The 18,176-nt window shown below is 44.5% G+C and overlaps 1 protein-coding gene across 6 annotated transcripts in view; it reads left to right on the top strand.

Moving 5' to 3' along the window:
* Positions 1 to 18,176, top strand: part of TRIO (trio Rho guanine nucleotide exchange factor) — a 357,996-nt gene that overhangs the window by 176,417 nt on the left and 163,403 nt on the right. For all 6 annotated transcript variants that reach the window (XR_009257727.1, XM_058715900.1, XM_058715891.1 and 3 more), the window contains exon 10: positions 9,245 to 9,367. Coding sequence is in view for 5 of the 6 variants with exons in the window: in XM_058715900.1 (XP_058571883.1) it covers positions 9,245 to 9,367 (123 nt within the window). In the remaining variant the exon portion in view is untranslated. The remainder of the gene's footprint in view (positions 1 to 9,244; positions 9,368 to 18,176) is intronic.

The raw sequence follows: 18,176 nt of genomic DNA on the forward strand, positions 1-18,176 counted from the left end.
GGGAGTTAAAAGGTGGGGAATGGGTGGATCTCTTTCCCCAAAGTAGATATAATACAAGACTCCAGGAGCCCAGGGGCCTGGGGTAAATCAGAAGTGAGAAGGGAGCAGAGGTCATCAAGCCCTTGAGGACTCATGCACTCAGGAGCAGGCAGAACCAGGAAACCCTAGGCGCCTTGAGACTTCCTTTTATCCAGTGCCAGCCACATTGCCAGGGTCCCGGAGGGGAAAGTGCCCAGGGATTAGCTGGACAGGGTCTGTTGCATGCATGCAAATGTGTGTATGTTTGTGTATTTTATAGTTCAATAACTAGGCATAAGTTATTAAGCTATACATAATTACTTTAGTGTCAGAGATTAAGATCTGGACATAGGAAGATTTGGGTGGGGGGGGGATAACTTTGGACTATTTTATATTCATTTCCAAAGAATGGGCAAGATAAAAGGATTAGCCAGTGTTGACAGACTGATGGTTTGGTTGGACTTTGATGGGAATATCCAAAGTGAGACTATTTATATGAATAATAACCTACCTACCACCTTCCTTCCTCCTTCCTTTCCTTCCTTTCCTTCCTCAGCTTGTTTCCTTTAAGAGATTTCATGTACTTATGTAATTAAAAGTAGGGTAATAACCATGAGAATTGGTGATTTATATATTTTTAGAAGACAGATGGGTTGGTAAATGACATAAAAGTTTAAAATTCTGTCCACTCCTTTTTTAAAAAAATTTTTTAAAAATTTTAATTCCAGTATAGTTAACAGTGTCATGTTAGTTTCAGGTATACAATATAGTCATTCAACAATTCTTTACATTACCTAGCGCTCATCGTGCTAAGTGCACTCCTTAATCCCCTTCTCCTGTTTCACCCATCCCCCCCAACCCCTGCGGTCAGGTAACCATCAGTTTGTTCTCTATAGTTAAGAGTCTGTTTCTTGGTTTCTCTCTCCCTGCCCCCCCCCCCCGACTTTTTCCCTCTGCTCATTTGTTTCTTTAATTCCATGTATGAGTGAAATCATATGGTACTTGTCTTTCTCTGACTTTCTTTGCTTACCATTTTACTCTGTAGCTGTATCCATCTTGTGGCAAATGGCAAGATTTCATTCTTTCTTATGGTTGGATAATATTCCATTGTATATGCCACCTCTTCTTTGTTTATCAATGGACACTTGGCTGCTTCCATAGTTTGGCTATTATAAATAATGCTGCAATAAACATAGGGGTGTATATATCCCTTTGAATTAGTGTTTTTGTATTGTTAGAGTAAATAACCCAGTACTGCAATTACTGGATCGTAGGGTAGTCCCATTTTTAACTTTTTGAGGAACCTCCATACTGTTTTCCACAGTAGCTGCACCAGTTTGCGTTCCCACCAGTAGTGCAAAAGAGTTCCTTTTTCTCCACATCTTTGCCAACACTTACTGTTTTTTGTGTTTTTTATTTTAGTCATTCTGACCTGTGTGAGGTCATATCTCATTGTAGTTTTGATTTGCATTTCCCTGATGATGCGTGACGTTGAGTATCTTTTCATGTGTCTGTCAGCCATCTGTATGTCTGTTCATATCTTTTGCCCATTTCTAGTTGGATCACTTGGTTTTTGGGTGTTGAATTGTCTAAGTTCTCTATATATTTTGGATACTGACCCTTTATTGGGTATGTCATTTGCAAATATCTTCTCTCATTCCATAGGTTGCCTTTTAGTGCTGCTGATTGTTTCCTTCACTGAGCACAAGCTTTTTATTTTGGTGTAGTCCCAATAGTTTATTTTTGCTTTCATTTTCCTTGCCTCAGGAGATATAGCTAGAAGAATGTTGCCGTGGCCAGTGTTACAGACATTACTGCCTATGTTGTCTTCTAGGATTTTTATGGTTTCAGGTCTCACACTTAGCTCTTTCATCCCCACCACACCCTTTGTGGGACCTTCTCCATTGATTTCACCCATGTTCCCTTGTAGCCAAGGAAGTGTACATGGAGCACATGTTCCTGACATACCATACGCTCTTAGATTGGTTAAGCAAGAGTAGCTCTTGCAACACAGGGCATTTTGGTTCTGTATTTGCTGTAATATTTGCTGTATATTTGTGTAGCTTGCTGAGGTTTTTTGTTTATTTAAATGACTTATTTTTCCAAGTGAGCATTAGGCTTATAGTATATTTTGGAATGTTATAGAAACCATATATATATTTTTAAAGTTTATTTTGAGAGAGAGAGAGAATGAATGAATGAATGAATGACTCCCAAGCAGGCTCCATGCTGTCAGCATAGAACTCAGTGTGGGGCTTGAACTCTCAAGCTGTGAGATCATGACCTGAGCCAAAGCCTAGAGTCAGACCCTTAATTGACCGAGCCACCCCACCCAGATGCCTCTAGAAATCATATTTTTTGAAGATCTTTCCATATTAAGAACAATTGTATAGCTTTTTAGAGCAAATTTAATTGTAATTTTGAAATGCAGTGAATGAAGGAACAGTTCTTGGCTCCAGTGGAGAGAAATAAAGAAATGGGAGAACCATGATTATTGTCAGGTAGCTGTGAATACTGGACCTAAAAAGTTCCCCCTCTTCCCTCAGTCCTCAAAAGCCCAGAGATGCGTGTTGACTTGTGTCTCTCATGTCACTGTGGGAGTTGTGCCACGCACATCATACAATTTAGAGCTAGAAGCCCTTGTGATCCTGTCAGGCCAAGCTCCTTATTTTCCAGGTAATAAAACTGAGCCTTAAAAAAGTCCAGTGACTTGACCAAAGCTCCAGGGAGCCCAGTGGTGTTTTAACTGCTTCACTGCTCTTGACCTGAGGAGGATGGTTCACTTCTGAGCGAATCAAAGAGTAAAATTACATTGACGTGTTACTTCAGGAGGACTGTCTAAGGGGGGCTTTTCAGGCTGGGGAAGGGCTTTCTAGAAGCTGCAGTTGCCCACCACTGTGAGGAGTTTGGTTAGTCCCCTTGGGAGTGGATAAATGGGGAGGGAGAGGGCAGGGGAGAGAGCCTGTCTGCACCTACTGCTTCTAGCAGTCTTGAGCCCAGCTCCTCATGGCTGCCCGGCTTGTCTGTTCTAATCCTGTTCCTGCCCGAGCAGGTGGTCAGCTGGCCTGGCCTCTGCTGGAAAGGGAAGAACATGACTAAGATACTGATTCCAGGTACAGGGTGCTCTGAGCTTCAGGAAAAACAGTACCTGGCAGACTAAGAGGATGAGGATGTGAAATTCAATAATGTAAACTCAGAGTATTCCTTCATTTGTGATTTCACTTTGTGGGTAAGTTTCATTAATAATATTATATTGGATGTCCTCACAGTGATGCTAAACACCAGGCTTTCTTAAAAGCATCCTCTAAGGGAACGCCTCCTTTTCTGTCTCCTGCCTACGTTCAGCAGATTTGCAATGACGTTGCTTAATCGGCCAGTCTTTGTGATAATCATTAAAATACCGTGGATTTGACCATCAAGAAAGGTCTGATCTAAATGATTGTTTTAGGAGCACTTATTTTAAAATAACACTGAAAAAAAAAAAACCGCCCAACACTAGAAACACAGTATGTCTGTTTCTAGATTGGTATCCTCCGTGGTTTAAATGAAAACCAACAGTGGTTGAAGAAGGAAATAACTAAATGGAACTGGGATAATTTTGGTTTTATAGGGAATGTAGGATGGGCAGGGAGGAAATTAATATTTTGCCACTTGAAAAATCTGATCATCTGTATCTGCATATCTATATCGAGATATATATATATATATATGGACACATTGAGAGTATTTTAGAACTACCTTGGTTTTTCACTTGCTTCGTGTATTTGTGTTTTGTAAACTGAATAAGTGTGACTTAGAAGGAGTTCTCATTATTATGACAGAAAACATTTCTTCACCGATTATGTCTCTTCCCAATGGTAGCTGGAATTGACAGGTATCTGGATACTTTCCCAGATACCTGGGACTACTCTTTGGATCCCAGGTTCCCAGTAAAACTAGACTGGCTTCATGTGTTCCTGGTTGTTTTACGTCTGAGGTCTTCTCTAGTTTTCACAGCCAGCCTAGAGTTGGAACTCTGATTTTAGAAATACTTTTCAGTGTTCATGCAGTGTCTACAAACCGTGATGTAACATAATGTAATGAATGACGGGTCAGAGCCTCAGTTAGAGGCTGTAAAGAACTGTGTCTGAATCTGTTTTCTAGGTCTTCTTTCTTGGGCAAGTCACTTCGCTTCTCTGAGCCCCCATTTCTTGTTGAAGAGGGCCAATAATAAAAATCCAGTCTCTACATTTGTAGCCCTTGGGGATAGATGTGTTTGGGGTTAAGAATTTTTTAAACTTGAGGAAGAGGACAGAGTGCATACACTGCATGATACAGGACACTCCGATGGGGTCTGGGCTGCCCCCCTGTAATCTGAAGTAAAAGCATGGAGATTTCTGCAGGCAAATGTACAAGGACTCACTGCAGGGACTGAGGTCTTAATGCCAAATGAATTTTTGGGATCAACGTTTGAAAAAAAAATTTAGAATTTCAGAGCTCTTTAACCTTTGCGTGTGTGTGTGTGTGTGTGTGTGTGTGTGTGTGTGTGTGTGTATAAGGGATTATGGACCTGCATGTATTACCCAAGCTTAGCATGGAATAATCTCTCAATAAATGATACTGGTGACAGTGACGTGATGTGTGGTCATGTTAGAAGGCTACTCCAGTCAGTATTTGAAATAAACACTTATGCATTTTAAAGGAAAAATGTCTTCACATTGGTCTTCATGTTGCCTGTTGTTGAGACCTAGGTTTATGAGAATCAGTTTCCTCTGGTGAGGGTGTAGTGTTTATTCACAAATTGTTAAAAAAAAAAACAGTCATTATTAGAAATAGCAATCCATGGAACATCTGGATGGCTCTGTCAGTTGAGCGTCTGAATCTTGATTTTGACTCGGGTCATGATCTCAGGGTCGTGGGATCAAGTCCCGCATCGGACTCAACCCACTTGGGATTCTCTCACCCTCTCTCTGTGCCGCTCCTCCCCTCGCACTTGCACGCTCACTCTCTCTGTCTCTAATAGTAATAATAAAAAAAATAGTAAACCGCGAAACTGCGAATATTAGGTAGTGGGGGCTCATCACAGAAAATCACATGTTTTACAAAATGGCCAGAACTCTGCCATGTGAGTTGGGGGATAGGTGCCGGTGGCCAGTTCCCATGACCTTTGACTGAGGGTTGGCACTGTTTGTTGTCCATTATAACACTGTCATTTCTTCAGAGGTCATTTGCCCAGGAGCCTCCCTGCTGCCATTCGCCAACAAAAACAGTTCTTTCTTTCCAGACCTCATTGTGCCACCTGTCTTACACCTGAGCCAACTCAAGAGGCATATAGACCAGAGGTTAAGGGATTGGACCCTCGGTTCAGACTTCCTGGGTCTGAGTCCCCAGATTGGCTCCACCTGGTAGTTGAGGGTCCTTGGTCCTGTGTCTTCATCTGTGAAATGGGGATATGATGTGCCTCCCCCAGCTCACCGTGTGGATTGATGGCTTAGGGTCCACATAGGTCAATGCATGCTGCAACAGCAGGTTTTCAACCGCGATATGATGATTAAGAAGTGAACAGAATCATACTTGCTGTCATCATGATCTATTCTGTAATTACAAACAGGGAGTTAAGCTACACAATCTGTCAGGTTTCCTCCACATCTGACGTTTTGACTTGGATGCTGAGATCTTATCTGTGTTGTGTTGGTGGCTCACTTCGGAGTGACCTTGACTTTGGGGCTGTCACCGTGTCCATTAGAGGGCACCGATGTACAAAGGAATGAGCTCGCACCACATCCTCTGAGCCGAGAGCAAGGTGCGTTGGCCTCCCAGCTTTGTTATCCTGCCCAGGGACCAGGTAGACTGTGGGAAGGCGTCACTTGGGTCCTTTTCCTGCAGTCTAGCCACAGAGCAGCAAAGCCTGGGCCGGGGTTTGAGGGATTTCTAGGGTTGGGGTCACAAGACAAATGACAGCTGCCGGCCATAGCTCAGGTCAGGGAGGCGGCTGGCTGGACTAAGTTGATGAAACCCTGATTTGCAAATATTTTTGTGTTTTAAATGGAAGAGATTCCACAAGCATGTCTTTGAAATGCTCTTTGGACACGTGCATTGATTCAGGATTCCTTGGCAACCTGGGAAATGTTCTCCAACTTCTAAAAGAAGCCAAAGCCTTGTGGGGGAATTTGGTTTCGAACACCAGCTGGATTTCACAAGTGTCTGCCACTTTTTCTTTTTTTAAGTGCTTGGCATTTGTACACCTTCTTTGAATTACTTTCATGTTTGTTGGAAATATATCTTCACCTGGTATTTACAATTCTGTCTAAAAGAACCACTAATAAAAGAAAAATTGTAACCCTGAGTTGGTTGGTTATGCTTCCTGACTTTTCTTAGGCTTAAAAAACAAATTTTTATATTTTTAAAATTCTGTATTTTGCTTCCTCAGCCCTTTCTACCAAATAATGTTTACCTTTTACTTTTTGAAATTGTGCCTTTATTTCAAATCTGTATTGAGTTACCAGTAATCAGGTTGCTGCTTACTAGTGGCTCAAATTTTCTTTCTTTTTTTTCTTTAATTTTTTTAACATTTGAGAGAGACAGAGTGTGGGGGAGGGGCAGAGAGTGAGGGAGTCACAGAATCCGAAGCAGGTTCCAGGCTCCAAGCTGTCAGCACAGAGCCCGATGCAGGGCTCAAACTCACCAACCGTGAGATCATGACCTGAGCCGAAGTCGGATGCTTAACCGACAGAGCCACCCAGGCACCCCTCAAGTTTTCTTTTAACAGTAAAGGTGAAGAATATAAGGAATATACTGTAGCTAAAAAGAAAACTCTCTCAGCCCTTCATACAGATCTGATAGGCAGATTGGCTATAGCATAGGTATTACTTACATTTCTTTGAGTTCTTTTCAAGCTTAAAATATTTGATCCTTGTCTTCTGCGTGGTTTTGGCTTCCTGCCCGGAGTCATATTCCATCCTTTGAGGCCAAAATGTCTTGCAGTTGTCAGTGGACATTTCTTGGGAGTGGATCTGTGTTTGATAATATATATTAAGAGACTCATGTAAACATCTCAGTGGCTTATGTCTTCCTTGAAGTCAGGCCTGAATGTGGCACTACTTACTAATGGTAGTACTAACGTGTGTTTTCTCTCTTTTGTCTCAAGAAAGGAAAATAATGTGCTAAGCGCACTAATTAAAAAACAATGGATAGGGGCACTCGGCTGACTCAGTCGGTAGAGTGTTTGACTCTTGATCTCCTGGTCATGAGTCTGAGCCCCATGTGGTTTAAGGGTGCGGATGTCACGCGTGCTGTATGTTCACCACGTTGGTACTGGTGTGCTTAACGGAGATCTCGCTGAATACTCACAGCTCCCCATTATTATCAGCACTGAGCACTGGGGAAGCTTCTTGTCCAGAAACGATAGAGAACTTTTCCAACAATACACAGCTAGACCCCAGGTGTGCAGCCGGGGCTAGAAATGAAGGGTAGAATCGAGAGCTTTCAGGAGGACTGGGAGTGAGGTAACAGAGTACATGTAGATCCACTAAGAATTGCTCTGATAGCGTGACCCCAGGTGACTAGCAGATTGGTGGTGTTGACGAAAGAGCTCAGAAATGAGCTGTAGTAATAAGGTAAATAAATGTGTAGCTTTAGCACTTGCTGGAAGGCTTGGCCTCTGTGCCTCGCCCCACCTCCTCCATGTACATACACGTCTGCTCATCTTATAGGGTACGTAAGAGGGCTGCCGGCGAGTTATTCAGGTTTGCAAGCTATTTTATGTTCACGTGTACTAACTTTGCTAAACTCTATGCAGAAAGGGCCCTCAGTCAGACCCTTGGCTTCTGAGGGTCACAGATTTGGAGCAATGGGTAATAGGTCCAGTTGTCCCTGCACAACTGGCCCTTACCTGCCTCTTTTTTTTTTTTTTTTTTTTAAAGAGATCTGTCTGCACAGCTGATCTCTAGTGCAGGTAGCAAAGGGCAAGGGACCCTTTTCATAGCAATGAAGCCCAAGTTAAGGCCCCTTTTATTTTGCCATTAGTGCCATGACTAGTCTGCTTCTAGGTTTTCCTCCAGACCACTGTTCTGGCGGTACATTTCCCAGTTGGTTCTTCAGTCACAGATAGTTTTGATCCATATTCTTGGTTACCATAGTTACTAAATGTGAAGTATGGGGAGTGGCCTTCAGCAGTACGTTAACAAATGTATTCAAATATTTAAATATCTTGTACCTAAAGTTTTCGTTTTTAGTGAAAGATGTCACTGACCTATTTTTTGCTAGTTATCTTTTCTCCATCAGAAAGAGGCGAAGCAGGAGCGGGCGCCTGGGTGGCTCAGTCGGTTAAGCCTCCAACTCTTGATTTTGGTTCAGGTCATGATCTCACGGTTTGTGAGCTTGAGCCCTGTGTTGAGCTCTGCTCTGACAAATGTGGAGTCTGCTTGAGATTCTTTCCCTCTCCCTTCCGCCCCGTCCCCCCAAATAAATAAATAAACTAAAAAAAATGAGGCAAAGTGTACATTTGATGGTAGTGTAAGTATTTTTTTAGATTTTGTTTTTTAGATATTGTCAGGTTTCTTTGTGGTTTTTCAAGTATGGGAACCAATGAACTATGCTCTAGGCCGACTCTGAACTTGAAAACATCATGTCACACTGCCTACCTTGTACTCCCTTTCTTTATATAGTGGATGTCAACTTGCAAGAACTTTTAAGTAATTAAATTCATGGAGTGTTTAGCTTTCCCAACAGCTTAGTAGTTTACAGAATAAATTATCCTCAAAGACGGGGACAGAGGCATTTAAGTGTTTTGTTTTCTTAGGTTTTACTTCTGTGTTTTCAGGGTTCTAAAGAAGAGACAGAAAAACATTAACTCTGTAGTTAAATTTGAATTGCCTGAGTTGTGAAGCTTTGAGCCTTGTAAAAATGTTAAGCTAAACTGGTTGTCTGTGGCTTGATAACCACTATCTTATCCAAAACCTACTCAGTTTTGGAGGCTCTGTCATGCATAAAATGAGGTGAGATTTAATCATTATGGCACGTAATGTTTATACAGAGACAGACTTAACGGTTTTACAGTAAGAGCTGTTGAAAATCATGGTGGGAAAACTGATCAGATGTGTTCGTGTCCAACTGCTTCTAGTTTTTTCCCTCTCCTTTGTGTCTTGTTATAGTTTTGACAACAGAGTGTATCTTCAGTGGATAGTCCTAACCATCAAACAGGGCAGAACATTGTTTTTATGGCACATGTACCTGTCTTTTATTGTAGGTGCTGGACTGGATTGAGAACCATGGAGAAGCATTTCTCAGCAAACATACGGGTGTGGGGAAATCACTTCATCGGGCCCGAGCTTTGCAGAAACGCCATGAAGATTTTGAAGAAGTAGCCCAGGTAAAACAATGGCTTTCATTAGTTCCTCCCCTAAATACCTATGAGCTCGGTTTTGAATTAGTTTTAACCATATCCAAGATAAGTTAGCCTTGGCTAGATATGTTGAAAGGTGATTCAGAAGAGGTGATGCTCAGATCTGAGCGTGAGGTTGTCCTTGCCTATGCAGAAGGATGTGTCATAAGTGACGTCCCGGATGTTTTTGACGTATTCATTGTACCAGTGTCTATTGACAGCTTGTGAAATTTCAGTGTATAATCAGGCAGTAACAGTTCTGTAACGATGGGCCAGCATTTCTTGCTGCTTATCCACTTCTCTTCAATGTGTGTGTTTAGAAACAGGCGGCAGGGTGTGGAGTGTGTTTAGAGCAGGGGATTTGTGGAGTTGGAGCATTGGTTATAATGCTCACTAGCTGTGTCACTTGGAAAAATCTCTTTACATTTCTAAGATTAACTTCCTTATCTGGAAAGTAGGCACAGTAAAGGCTTCTAGAGAGGAAGTCAGGTATGTATGCGGTAGCATCATATAAAGCACCCAGGCCAGGGCACTCCTACGACTTATTACTTGGTAAATGTGGTTTTTTTGGACTTTTTTTTGTTTTTGTTTTTTTTGCAAGCAGAGTGAAGGAGGGAGAAATTGCAATAATGTGATGTGTGTGTGTGTGTCTGTTCCATATTAAATGGAAGTTATAAGGAGGTGTGGGGAAAGTTACTTTAAAAAGAAGTCGTCTAGTAAGACATGTCCAAACCGAAGCACGTTGTGGCAAAACTGAGGAACATCGAAGACAAAGTGTAAAATCAAGAAGGGAGAAATGACCAAAGAACCCCAGTGAGAAGGGCTGTTAGAAAGACAGCCGACTTTTCACCAGCAACCACAGGTTCTGGAAGTTGGTAGAATAGTCTGGAATTCCAGATCCAGCTGAACTGTCATTCAATGATGAGGATAAAGTGTAGACCGAGAGTGAGAGAGTTTGCTACTCCAATACTTAACCAGAAGAACTAAAGCATACAGTTTAGTATTAGTAACACAAGTACCCACTGTAACACGGACACCACGAGAATAGGGACTTTGTTTTGTTCACTTCTCTATGACTGCAACCCAGGGCAATGCCTGGCATACTTAGGTGATCAGCAGATAGGTACTGAATGAGTTAGTTAAATGAATAAAAAGGGAAGTATGAAAAGAAAGGACTAGGATCAAGAATGAGCATAGAAATTGGTAAACGTATTTGTAAATCAAAGGATTGACCATGTAGACAGCAGATAGTGGGTTTGGGGACTGTTAAAAGCAGAGTGGGACTAATGTGTCAGAACACTCTAACATGGGAGATGGAAGGTTCCGAGGGTGGCAGGACCTTCTGCTTACCTGACACTTGTAAACTCAAGTGTGCAGTAGCCACTGACAGCATAGGGATGGAAAGCATCACTTCCTAGTAAGCGTAGGAGGGAAGGAAGTACAGAAAACTGGCTGAAAAAAAAGAAAAATTCACACCTATGGGTCTGGTGGAAACAAAAGAAACAAGGAAAACAAAAATCACCATTGAAATCGCAAAATAAGGTGTAGTAACTTGTTCATAAGTATCGGTAATTACAGTAAATGCAAAATAGATTTTACCATTTTACTTTTGTTAAGAGACAAAAGATTGATTATTTCTTAAAAATCTTGCTATATGTTTTTTTCAGAGGGCACACCTAATGCATAAATACCCAGGAAATTTGGAAGTATATAACCTGTTAGAGAAAGGTCCGCCAGGCAAATATTAACCAAAATAAAACTGATTTAGGGATATTAATATTATGCAAATAGGCTGGAAAGCCTGAAAACATTATTAGAAAGGAAGAGATTCTTCCCTTATAAAAGGAAGAGTGTCAGTATACGTCCAGCAGCATGGTCTCTTCTGTAAGTCACAGTAGGAGTAAACTGTGGCCATGTGTCCACAGGTTTTGCACGACAGAGGGTTTGGGTCCATACTCATTTGGGAAACTGAATCTGGGACTGAGTTACAGGATAACAAAACAGTCTGCACTTAAGTCTTGTTCAGTGAAAATGCCTTTAACAAGTTACCTTCTTTACACATCCTCACATAGGAAATAAAAGTGCCAATCCCAACATTTCTGCTTTCCTCATCTCAAGAAATGAGCCAGAGGAGATTGTGTGTCCAGCAGCCTTGCTACAACCAAGAGGCACCTTTGGAGCGCTTTTCTTGTCTGTTTTGTTTGTGGTGTCCCTACCTCATGCCTGGTGGAAAATATTTCGCCTTCGTCTTACAGCAGAAGAAATGTGGAAAATGTGCTTTTATCTCCCCTTCGTGTTTTCTGTGAGATAAGCTACTGCCGTGGCCGACGTGGTTTGGGGATGGATAGGAAGGTTGTGTCATATGAGTGGAGACTTGGGGCCCCAAAGAAAGTTGGAGGCAGAACTGCCAACAGCCAGGCTCTGGAGATGGGGAACACCCCCCCCCCCAACTCCCAAATAGTATGGTCACCCGTGATGGCAGGCTGGGCTGTCCCGAGCTTGCTCTGACGGGGACAACAATGGTCCACCGAATGTTCTCGTGTGACCGGCACCCCATCAACCCTTCTCCCTCCAGTTCCTGTGCCGCCTTCCATTGTAAATTACACAAGTCTCTTGTATGGCTGACGTTACTCTAGTTTTCATGGAAAACTCATTTCCTTGGGTCTAAGGTCACCATCAGAGCTGTGAACACAGGTTCTCAGGGGGCAGCAAGAGTGAGCAGACTTCCTTTGTAGAGAATGTTTCTGCCCAAAGGTTTCTAGGGCAAGCCAAGGGCTAAAGTAGCACCTTAGCTGTGGTCTGCTTTTTACTCCTCAGAGAGAGGCTCCTGCCTCTACCCAGCTGAGTCCCATTCCTTCCTTATCACTGCTCATTGTCCCTGGGACTCTAAGGGGTGCCCTACCCACTTCCCCTTACACTGAAAGTGCTTAACAACCCCAGATCTGAGCTCTGCTTCAAAAGAAGCCTTAAATATACTTCTGTTCACTTTGCAAACATCTGCATCCACTCTCCCTCCCTCTGGAGGGCTACTGGCCATGTGTCAGGCACTCTGACAGCCACAGGGTGTGGGGGACAGAGGGTGGGTAGCAGCAGGCCAGAGCAGGTCCTTCTGAATAGGCATGGCCACCTGTCAGAGGCCTTTCCCTGGCAGTTGTTGATGTCTAAGCAGACACCTGCAGTTTGTAAAATTCAGCTTGGTGACAGAAGGAGAAGATACTAGAAGCAGTCATGGGGGACATCAGGTAGGTGGGACTATTGAGCAGCACCACCATGTGGCCAGCAAGGTTGGAGGCTGGGCTGGGGCTTGGGGAGCCGTGTGCAGACTGCCGACCTCTTCTGTCTGTGGGCCTCTCTCTCTTGCCCACCCGCTGCTGGGTGCAGGCTCTGAGCTCCACCCTGAACATGGCCATGTCCCCGTGTGTCCGCTCTCTACTGTCTCCACCCACTGCCATTACATGGGCCCTTCAATTACGACCTCTTTTCCTGGCATCTCCAACTTCTCCCTCTTTTAGTTCTTTCTGGCCCTAAATATTTATAGGCCCTCCCCTCTCTTGAAGAACATCACTTGATTCTTCTGTATTTTTTAGCTACCAGGTGGCTTTAGAAGTGTGTTGTGCCACTTTGCTGTGCCTGCTTGTCTCCCGAGGCCTCCTGCAGCCCAGCCCTACCTGTCCCTGATAAAACTGCATGCACGGTCGGGCGCTGCTGCTCAGAGCGGGCATTCAGCAGGCTGTCGTGGTTGACCAGGAACTGGGACCCCCGCCATTTATGTAATTCCCCTCCACTCGCTTTAGAGGGAGATCTCTGGTCTGTCGTGTCCACAGATGTGTGGCAACTTCTTGTTCCGTCATAGGCTCTAGGGAGATGGTAGTGGAGGTCGAGGGTCCGGGGCGTGGCAGCCATGTGCATAGAGACATGACAAATTTCAGAGGAGACCCCGTGAACCATTTCAGAGTAGCTCTAAAAGCAGTTTGCTCTGCCTCTGAGTACACCATCAGGCCATGTAGGTAGAGGGACGGCCCCGTGTGATTAAGAACTGGCCACAAATAAAATGGGCGGGGGGTGCATAAGATCTGAAGATACAGGGTGGACTTCTTTTTCTGGCCCCTGTACCGTGGTTAATAACAAAGATTGCTTTTTACTAGTACTTGAAGCCAGAAGACCTCTTGGCTGCGAGACAGCTCCATAAGGAGCCTGGCTTTGTTAAGACCATGTGCAGTGGATTTGGTCTGGACACACACAGACGGTGGCCTTGGTATCGAGGCAGAACTACACGTTGTGTGTGTAGCTTCATTCCTTGAGGCTTTCTGGCTCTTCCCAAGGAACTACCTCCTCGGTCTTGCTGCAGCACCGGGAGTGAGGCCCCTGGAGGGAGCTCTACCACCTTTTCTTCTCTGCCCTCCCCTCTTTGACGGATTTCTGTCCAAACAAATTACAACGGAAGCGATTAGGGCAGAGACCAAAGCTTATATTTATATTTATATTTTTATTTTTATATTTATGTATTTTGGGGGCAGGATGGCCTTTGGAGGCACCTTAAATATGGGAGCAGAGGTATTGTTAGTGTTTAATAAGGGGCCATGTTTCATTTTCTGGAACATTTTCACAAAAGTAAAACCATTCGGGGGGGTTTAGGGAGAAGAGACTTCCTTTTTGCACTTGCTCTGTAGTTGTTCAAGGTTGACTACGTTGTTCTTAGGGTCATGTTTTGAAGGGTCCTTTGTGGGATGAATTCTAAATGGTCTTTAGAGCTCTAGAATTAGCAATTTATGTAATACACTTTTCGTACAGTCAACTTCTTCAAAACACTGACTTGAGGCATACAATGAAGTAACGTAACAAGACCCGAAAAGGAAGTGGTGAAAGTCGTACGGTTGAATTCATTTAAAACGTACTAAACATAGATTTTTTATGGAGAACAATTCTGGCGTTCCGGGAAGGAGGAACCCGAGAGGAGGGTCGGATTAGCTTGGTGGAAACGGGTTGCACAGCCTGGCACAGCGTCTTCAGGCATCAGGCTCCCAGCGGGAGCCCCCGGCTGGGGCTTTGTTTCAGGCACCAGAGTCACAGCAGGAGGCACGTGGATCAGTTTTGCCAGCACTCTGGCAGAGGCTGGAACCTCCTCTCTACTGATGTGAAGATCCACTCCTCCTCCGTGTTGTACAGCGATCGTGAGTAGGTTATTTCTTCTTGCCGACGCATTTCCAGGGTGGCGCGTGCAGCACGTCGCAGCTCGTCTTCACGCAGGAGCTTTAAAGAAGAAATCCACGCTTTCCACACGAAGCTCTCTGAAGATGACTGTGCAAAGGGAGATGCTCTTTGGCAGGCGTTTTCTCTTTTACCTTCTAAGTGGGTATTCAAGTTAGCATGCCTTTTTAGATTTCAGAAGCTGTGATTACAACAGCCAGTCAAGCCCAGAAAACTCTGGTTCAAGGAAGAAGCCGGTTGGGGGAGCACAGATGTCTTGGATGCGATTAGTAAATCTCTGGCACGGCGTCTTCCCACGGGTGTCTGTCCTGTGAGCTTACACTGCCTTCCCTCCCGTGTGCTTACCTCTCGAGATTCAGATCGCCTTCCGAAGGTGTAGCCTGTCGTGATCGTATTCTCCATGAAGCCGATTCTGTCAACAACTTTATATGTGCCATGGAATCATCTCATCTTCCAGGATCAGGAAGTGTGGCATTTAGGAAAGCAGGAGACATTATATTTGGGCAAGATTTTCTGCAGATTATCAGGTGCATTCTCCCGATTCCCTGGTCGCTTCTGAACTCATGGTCCTCTTTTGCGGATACCTGGTCCTTAACATGTGAATACACAGAATGCTTCCACATTTTTAGCATATGCCCTAAATTTCTGATTGGCTGCAGTTAGTGGATGCTTGCTCCTGTACACGAGGCTGCCATCTTGCTGTGTGATTGTTTTGAAACATAAGATGTAGTGTTTTCTCTTTTAAAATAAATTAGTAGTGGAGAATTTAGGGCTGGTGTCTACTATCAGGGGTTTCCTTCAGGTTGGCATGTGCTTACAAGATCTCCAATTTACCTTTTAAAAACACTTCTTAGCTTTATTAATGCCTCCACTGCTTTCATGACCATGGGCAAGTTCCTCAATCTACCCAAGCCTCAGTTTTCCTACCTGTAAAACAATTCCTAATCGCTACCTTCACCAGGTAGCTGGGATAAGACTGCATAGACAATATGCCTGGCACTCAGCAGGTGCTCATATGTGTCAGTTCCTTGCCTAGAACCTTCCCCTTTTCTGCTCCCCACAGAATTGTTTCTCTGGTAAAACGCTAGCACGTGTAGATAGCAGTCAGTACTTGCTTTTTTGCTGTACCTAAATATATGGCATATAGACTTTTTCGGTGCCGCTCTTAGCGTTACGAGTTTGATCGTGTTGTAGTGCATTTCAGCTCCGTATCACCTGTTTGGCCGGGGTGGGGGGCAGGCTTGTGTCCTGTGCTTTGATTCCCGGGACTTAATGGGCCGATTAAACAATTAAGGACACTGGGGTTTTTAGTATGGGTTGTAGATGTACTGGCTCATCATTCTCGTTTGTCACATTATTATAAAAGACCTCGAGAGTTTTCCATATGCATACTTTGTTGTTTTTTAAAACAAAAGAAATGGAATAGAAGTGTTTATTCCTTGAAATGAGATCAAGAAAACCCATCTTTTTCACTGCATTCTATGTAAATGTCGCCTCTGGCCATCTTCTGGTAGTCCCAGACTGTTGCAGTCAAGGGTCTGTAGGGAAAAGAAGATCTGAACTGCCCTGCAGTGTTTCCTGAGTCCCAGCACTTATGCAATTTTAATTTACTTCTCCAGAAAAGAGGAAACCGATCAGCGCTCACCCTGGCCCAGCCCTTACACTGTCTCCTCTAATCCTCAGCACGGGGAATGGTGGCCCACCTCTCCGAGGAAGGACCGGACCCACAGAGAGATGCCCTCGGAGACAGGATGGCAGGCAGAAGGGAGGAGTGGTCTGGCCTCTTCAGGCTCTAAAACATCTCCCTGACACCACCTCCCCTTGAGCAGAAATTGAAGTTCTGAATTTCCCCTTGCAAGAGGAACCCTGGCCTGGGCATTTGTTGTCTGTACAATCCTGGCCCTCCTGACTCACTTGGGCAAGTTACTTCCCCTTTGCGCCTCGCGTGCTTGCCGTCCTCGTGGTGGGGCTTGCTGCGCCTGGGCCGGCGGCTCTGAGGTCAGCGTGTGTGATCAGTATGCCCGTCAGCGCGTTGGAAATCTGTTTTCTTCTGTGGCACGCGGGTCCGGGGTGTGTCCCGGCCGCAGGAAGGCCGTGGGTGTCAGAGACCCTGCGTGCTGACCCTGGTTCCACCAGCGCCTCGTGGGGCCTGAGGGAAAGCCATGGAATCCGTCGTGTGGGCTCATTTCCTCAAGTGTGAAGTGAGAAGTGGGGCTGAGTAAATGCTCTTCAGTGTCCTTCAAAATTAAAACATGTACTTGTTCGTTTATGGCGGTTATTGTCTCAGATATCCTTCCCTGCTGGAAAAGAGGTGGAAAAGCCTTCAGAAACAAAATGTTCAGTGGTGGGAGGCAGTATCACGTCTGGATCCTCCTATCACACATGCGACGTAAGCGACTTCATGGCTGTGGTGACAATAGAAAATAGGGATTTAGCACCTAAAAAAAGTGTGTGCGCAGCCTAAGCATGATCCTCTGTTGGCTTCTTTCAGTGCCGAAGCCCCGTCATCCTCTGCTCAGAGGTGCAGAGCCACTCCCGGGTGAGGCTCCGTGGGGGGCAGCAGAGGTCTCCATGAAGCCATCATCCCCAGAAAAGTCACCTCACATTGAGCCTCCGATGGTCAGAGAACCTTCGTAGGCAGCGTGTGGGATCCTCTGTAGCAGGGGCTCTTGATGCTGTTAGCTTCGCAGGGAGAGCTTGCTCTGTGCCCACGGGCTGCACCGAGTGGCCCCGAGCCAGCCTCTCACAAGAAGACGTCTGGGTGAGGTCGTTGTAGAAACTGCTCAAGAATTGTTTCACAGGTGAAAACTTTTTTTTTATGTTTATTTTTGAGAGAGAGTGTGTGCAAGTGGGGAAGGGAAGAGCAGAGAGAGAGAGAGAGAGAGAGAGAGAGAGAGAGAGAATCCCAAGCAGGCTCTGCACCTTCAGGGCAGAGCCTGACCTGGAACTCAGTCTCATGAACTGTGAGGTCATGGCCTGGGCCAAAACCTAGAGTCAGATGCTTAACCGACTGAACCACCCAGGTGCCCCAACAGGTGAAAGCTTTTTTAAAAAAAAGCTGCTATGCATGCAGCGCCTTGGTGACTCAGTTGGTTAAGCATCCAACTTCTGCTCAGGTCATGATCTCACAGTTTGTGAATTCGAGCCTCACATCGAGCTTTGTGCTGACAGCTGAAGCCTAGAGCCTGCTTCAGACTCTGTGTCTCCCTCCCTCTCTTCGCCTCCCCCACCATACTCTGTGTTTCTCTCTCTCAAAAATAACATTAAAAATTTTTAAGAAAATGTGCTATTTATGTGTGTATGTGTTGCATACATATACACACATGCAGCTGAACCTTGAACAACATGGGGCGAGGGTTCCCAGCCCTCCGTGCAGTTGAAATTACACATACAACTTTTGACTCCCCAAAACTTCACGAATAGCCCTACTGCGGGCAGGAAGCCTTACTGATTGATCACATAAATAGTCAATTAACATATTTTGTATGTTGTGTGTGTTCTATACCATAGTCTTATGCTAAAGTAAGCTAGAAAAGAAAATGTTAATAAAATCATAAGGAAGGTATATTTGCAGTACTGTATTTATCAG

The sequence above is a fragment of the Neofelis nebulosa genome, chromosome 1, assembly GCF_028018385.1.
Source record: "Neofelis nebulosa isolate mNeoNeb1 chromosome 1, mNeoNeb1.pri, whole genome shotgun sequence".
In the NCBI taxonomy this organism is placed as follows: Eukaryota; Metazoa; Chordata; class Mammalia; order Carnivora; family Felidae; genus Neofelis; species Neofelis nebulosa.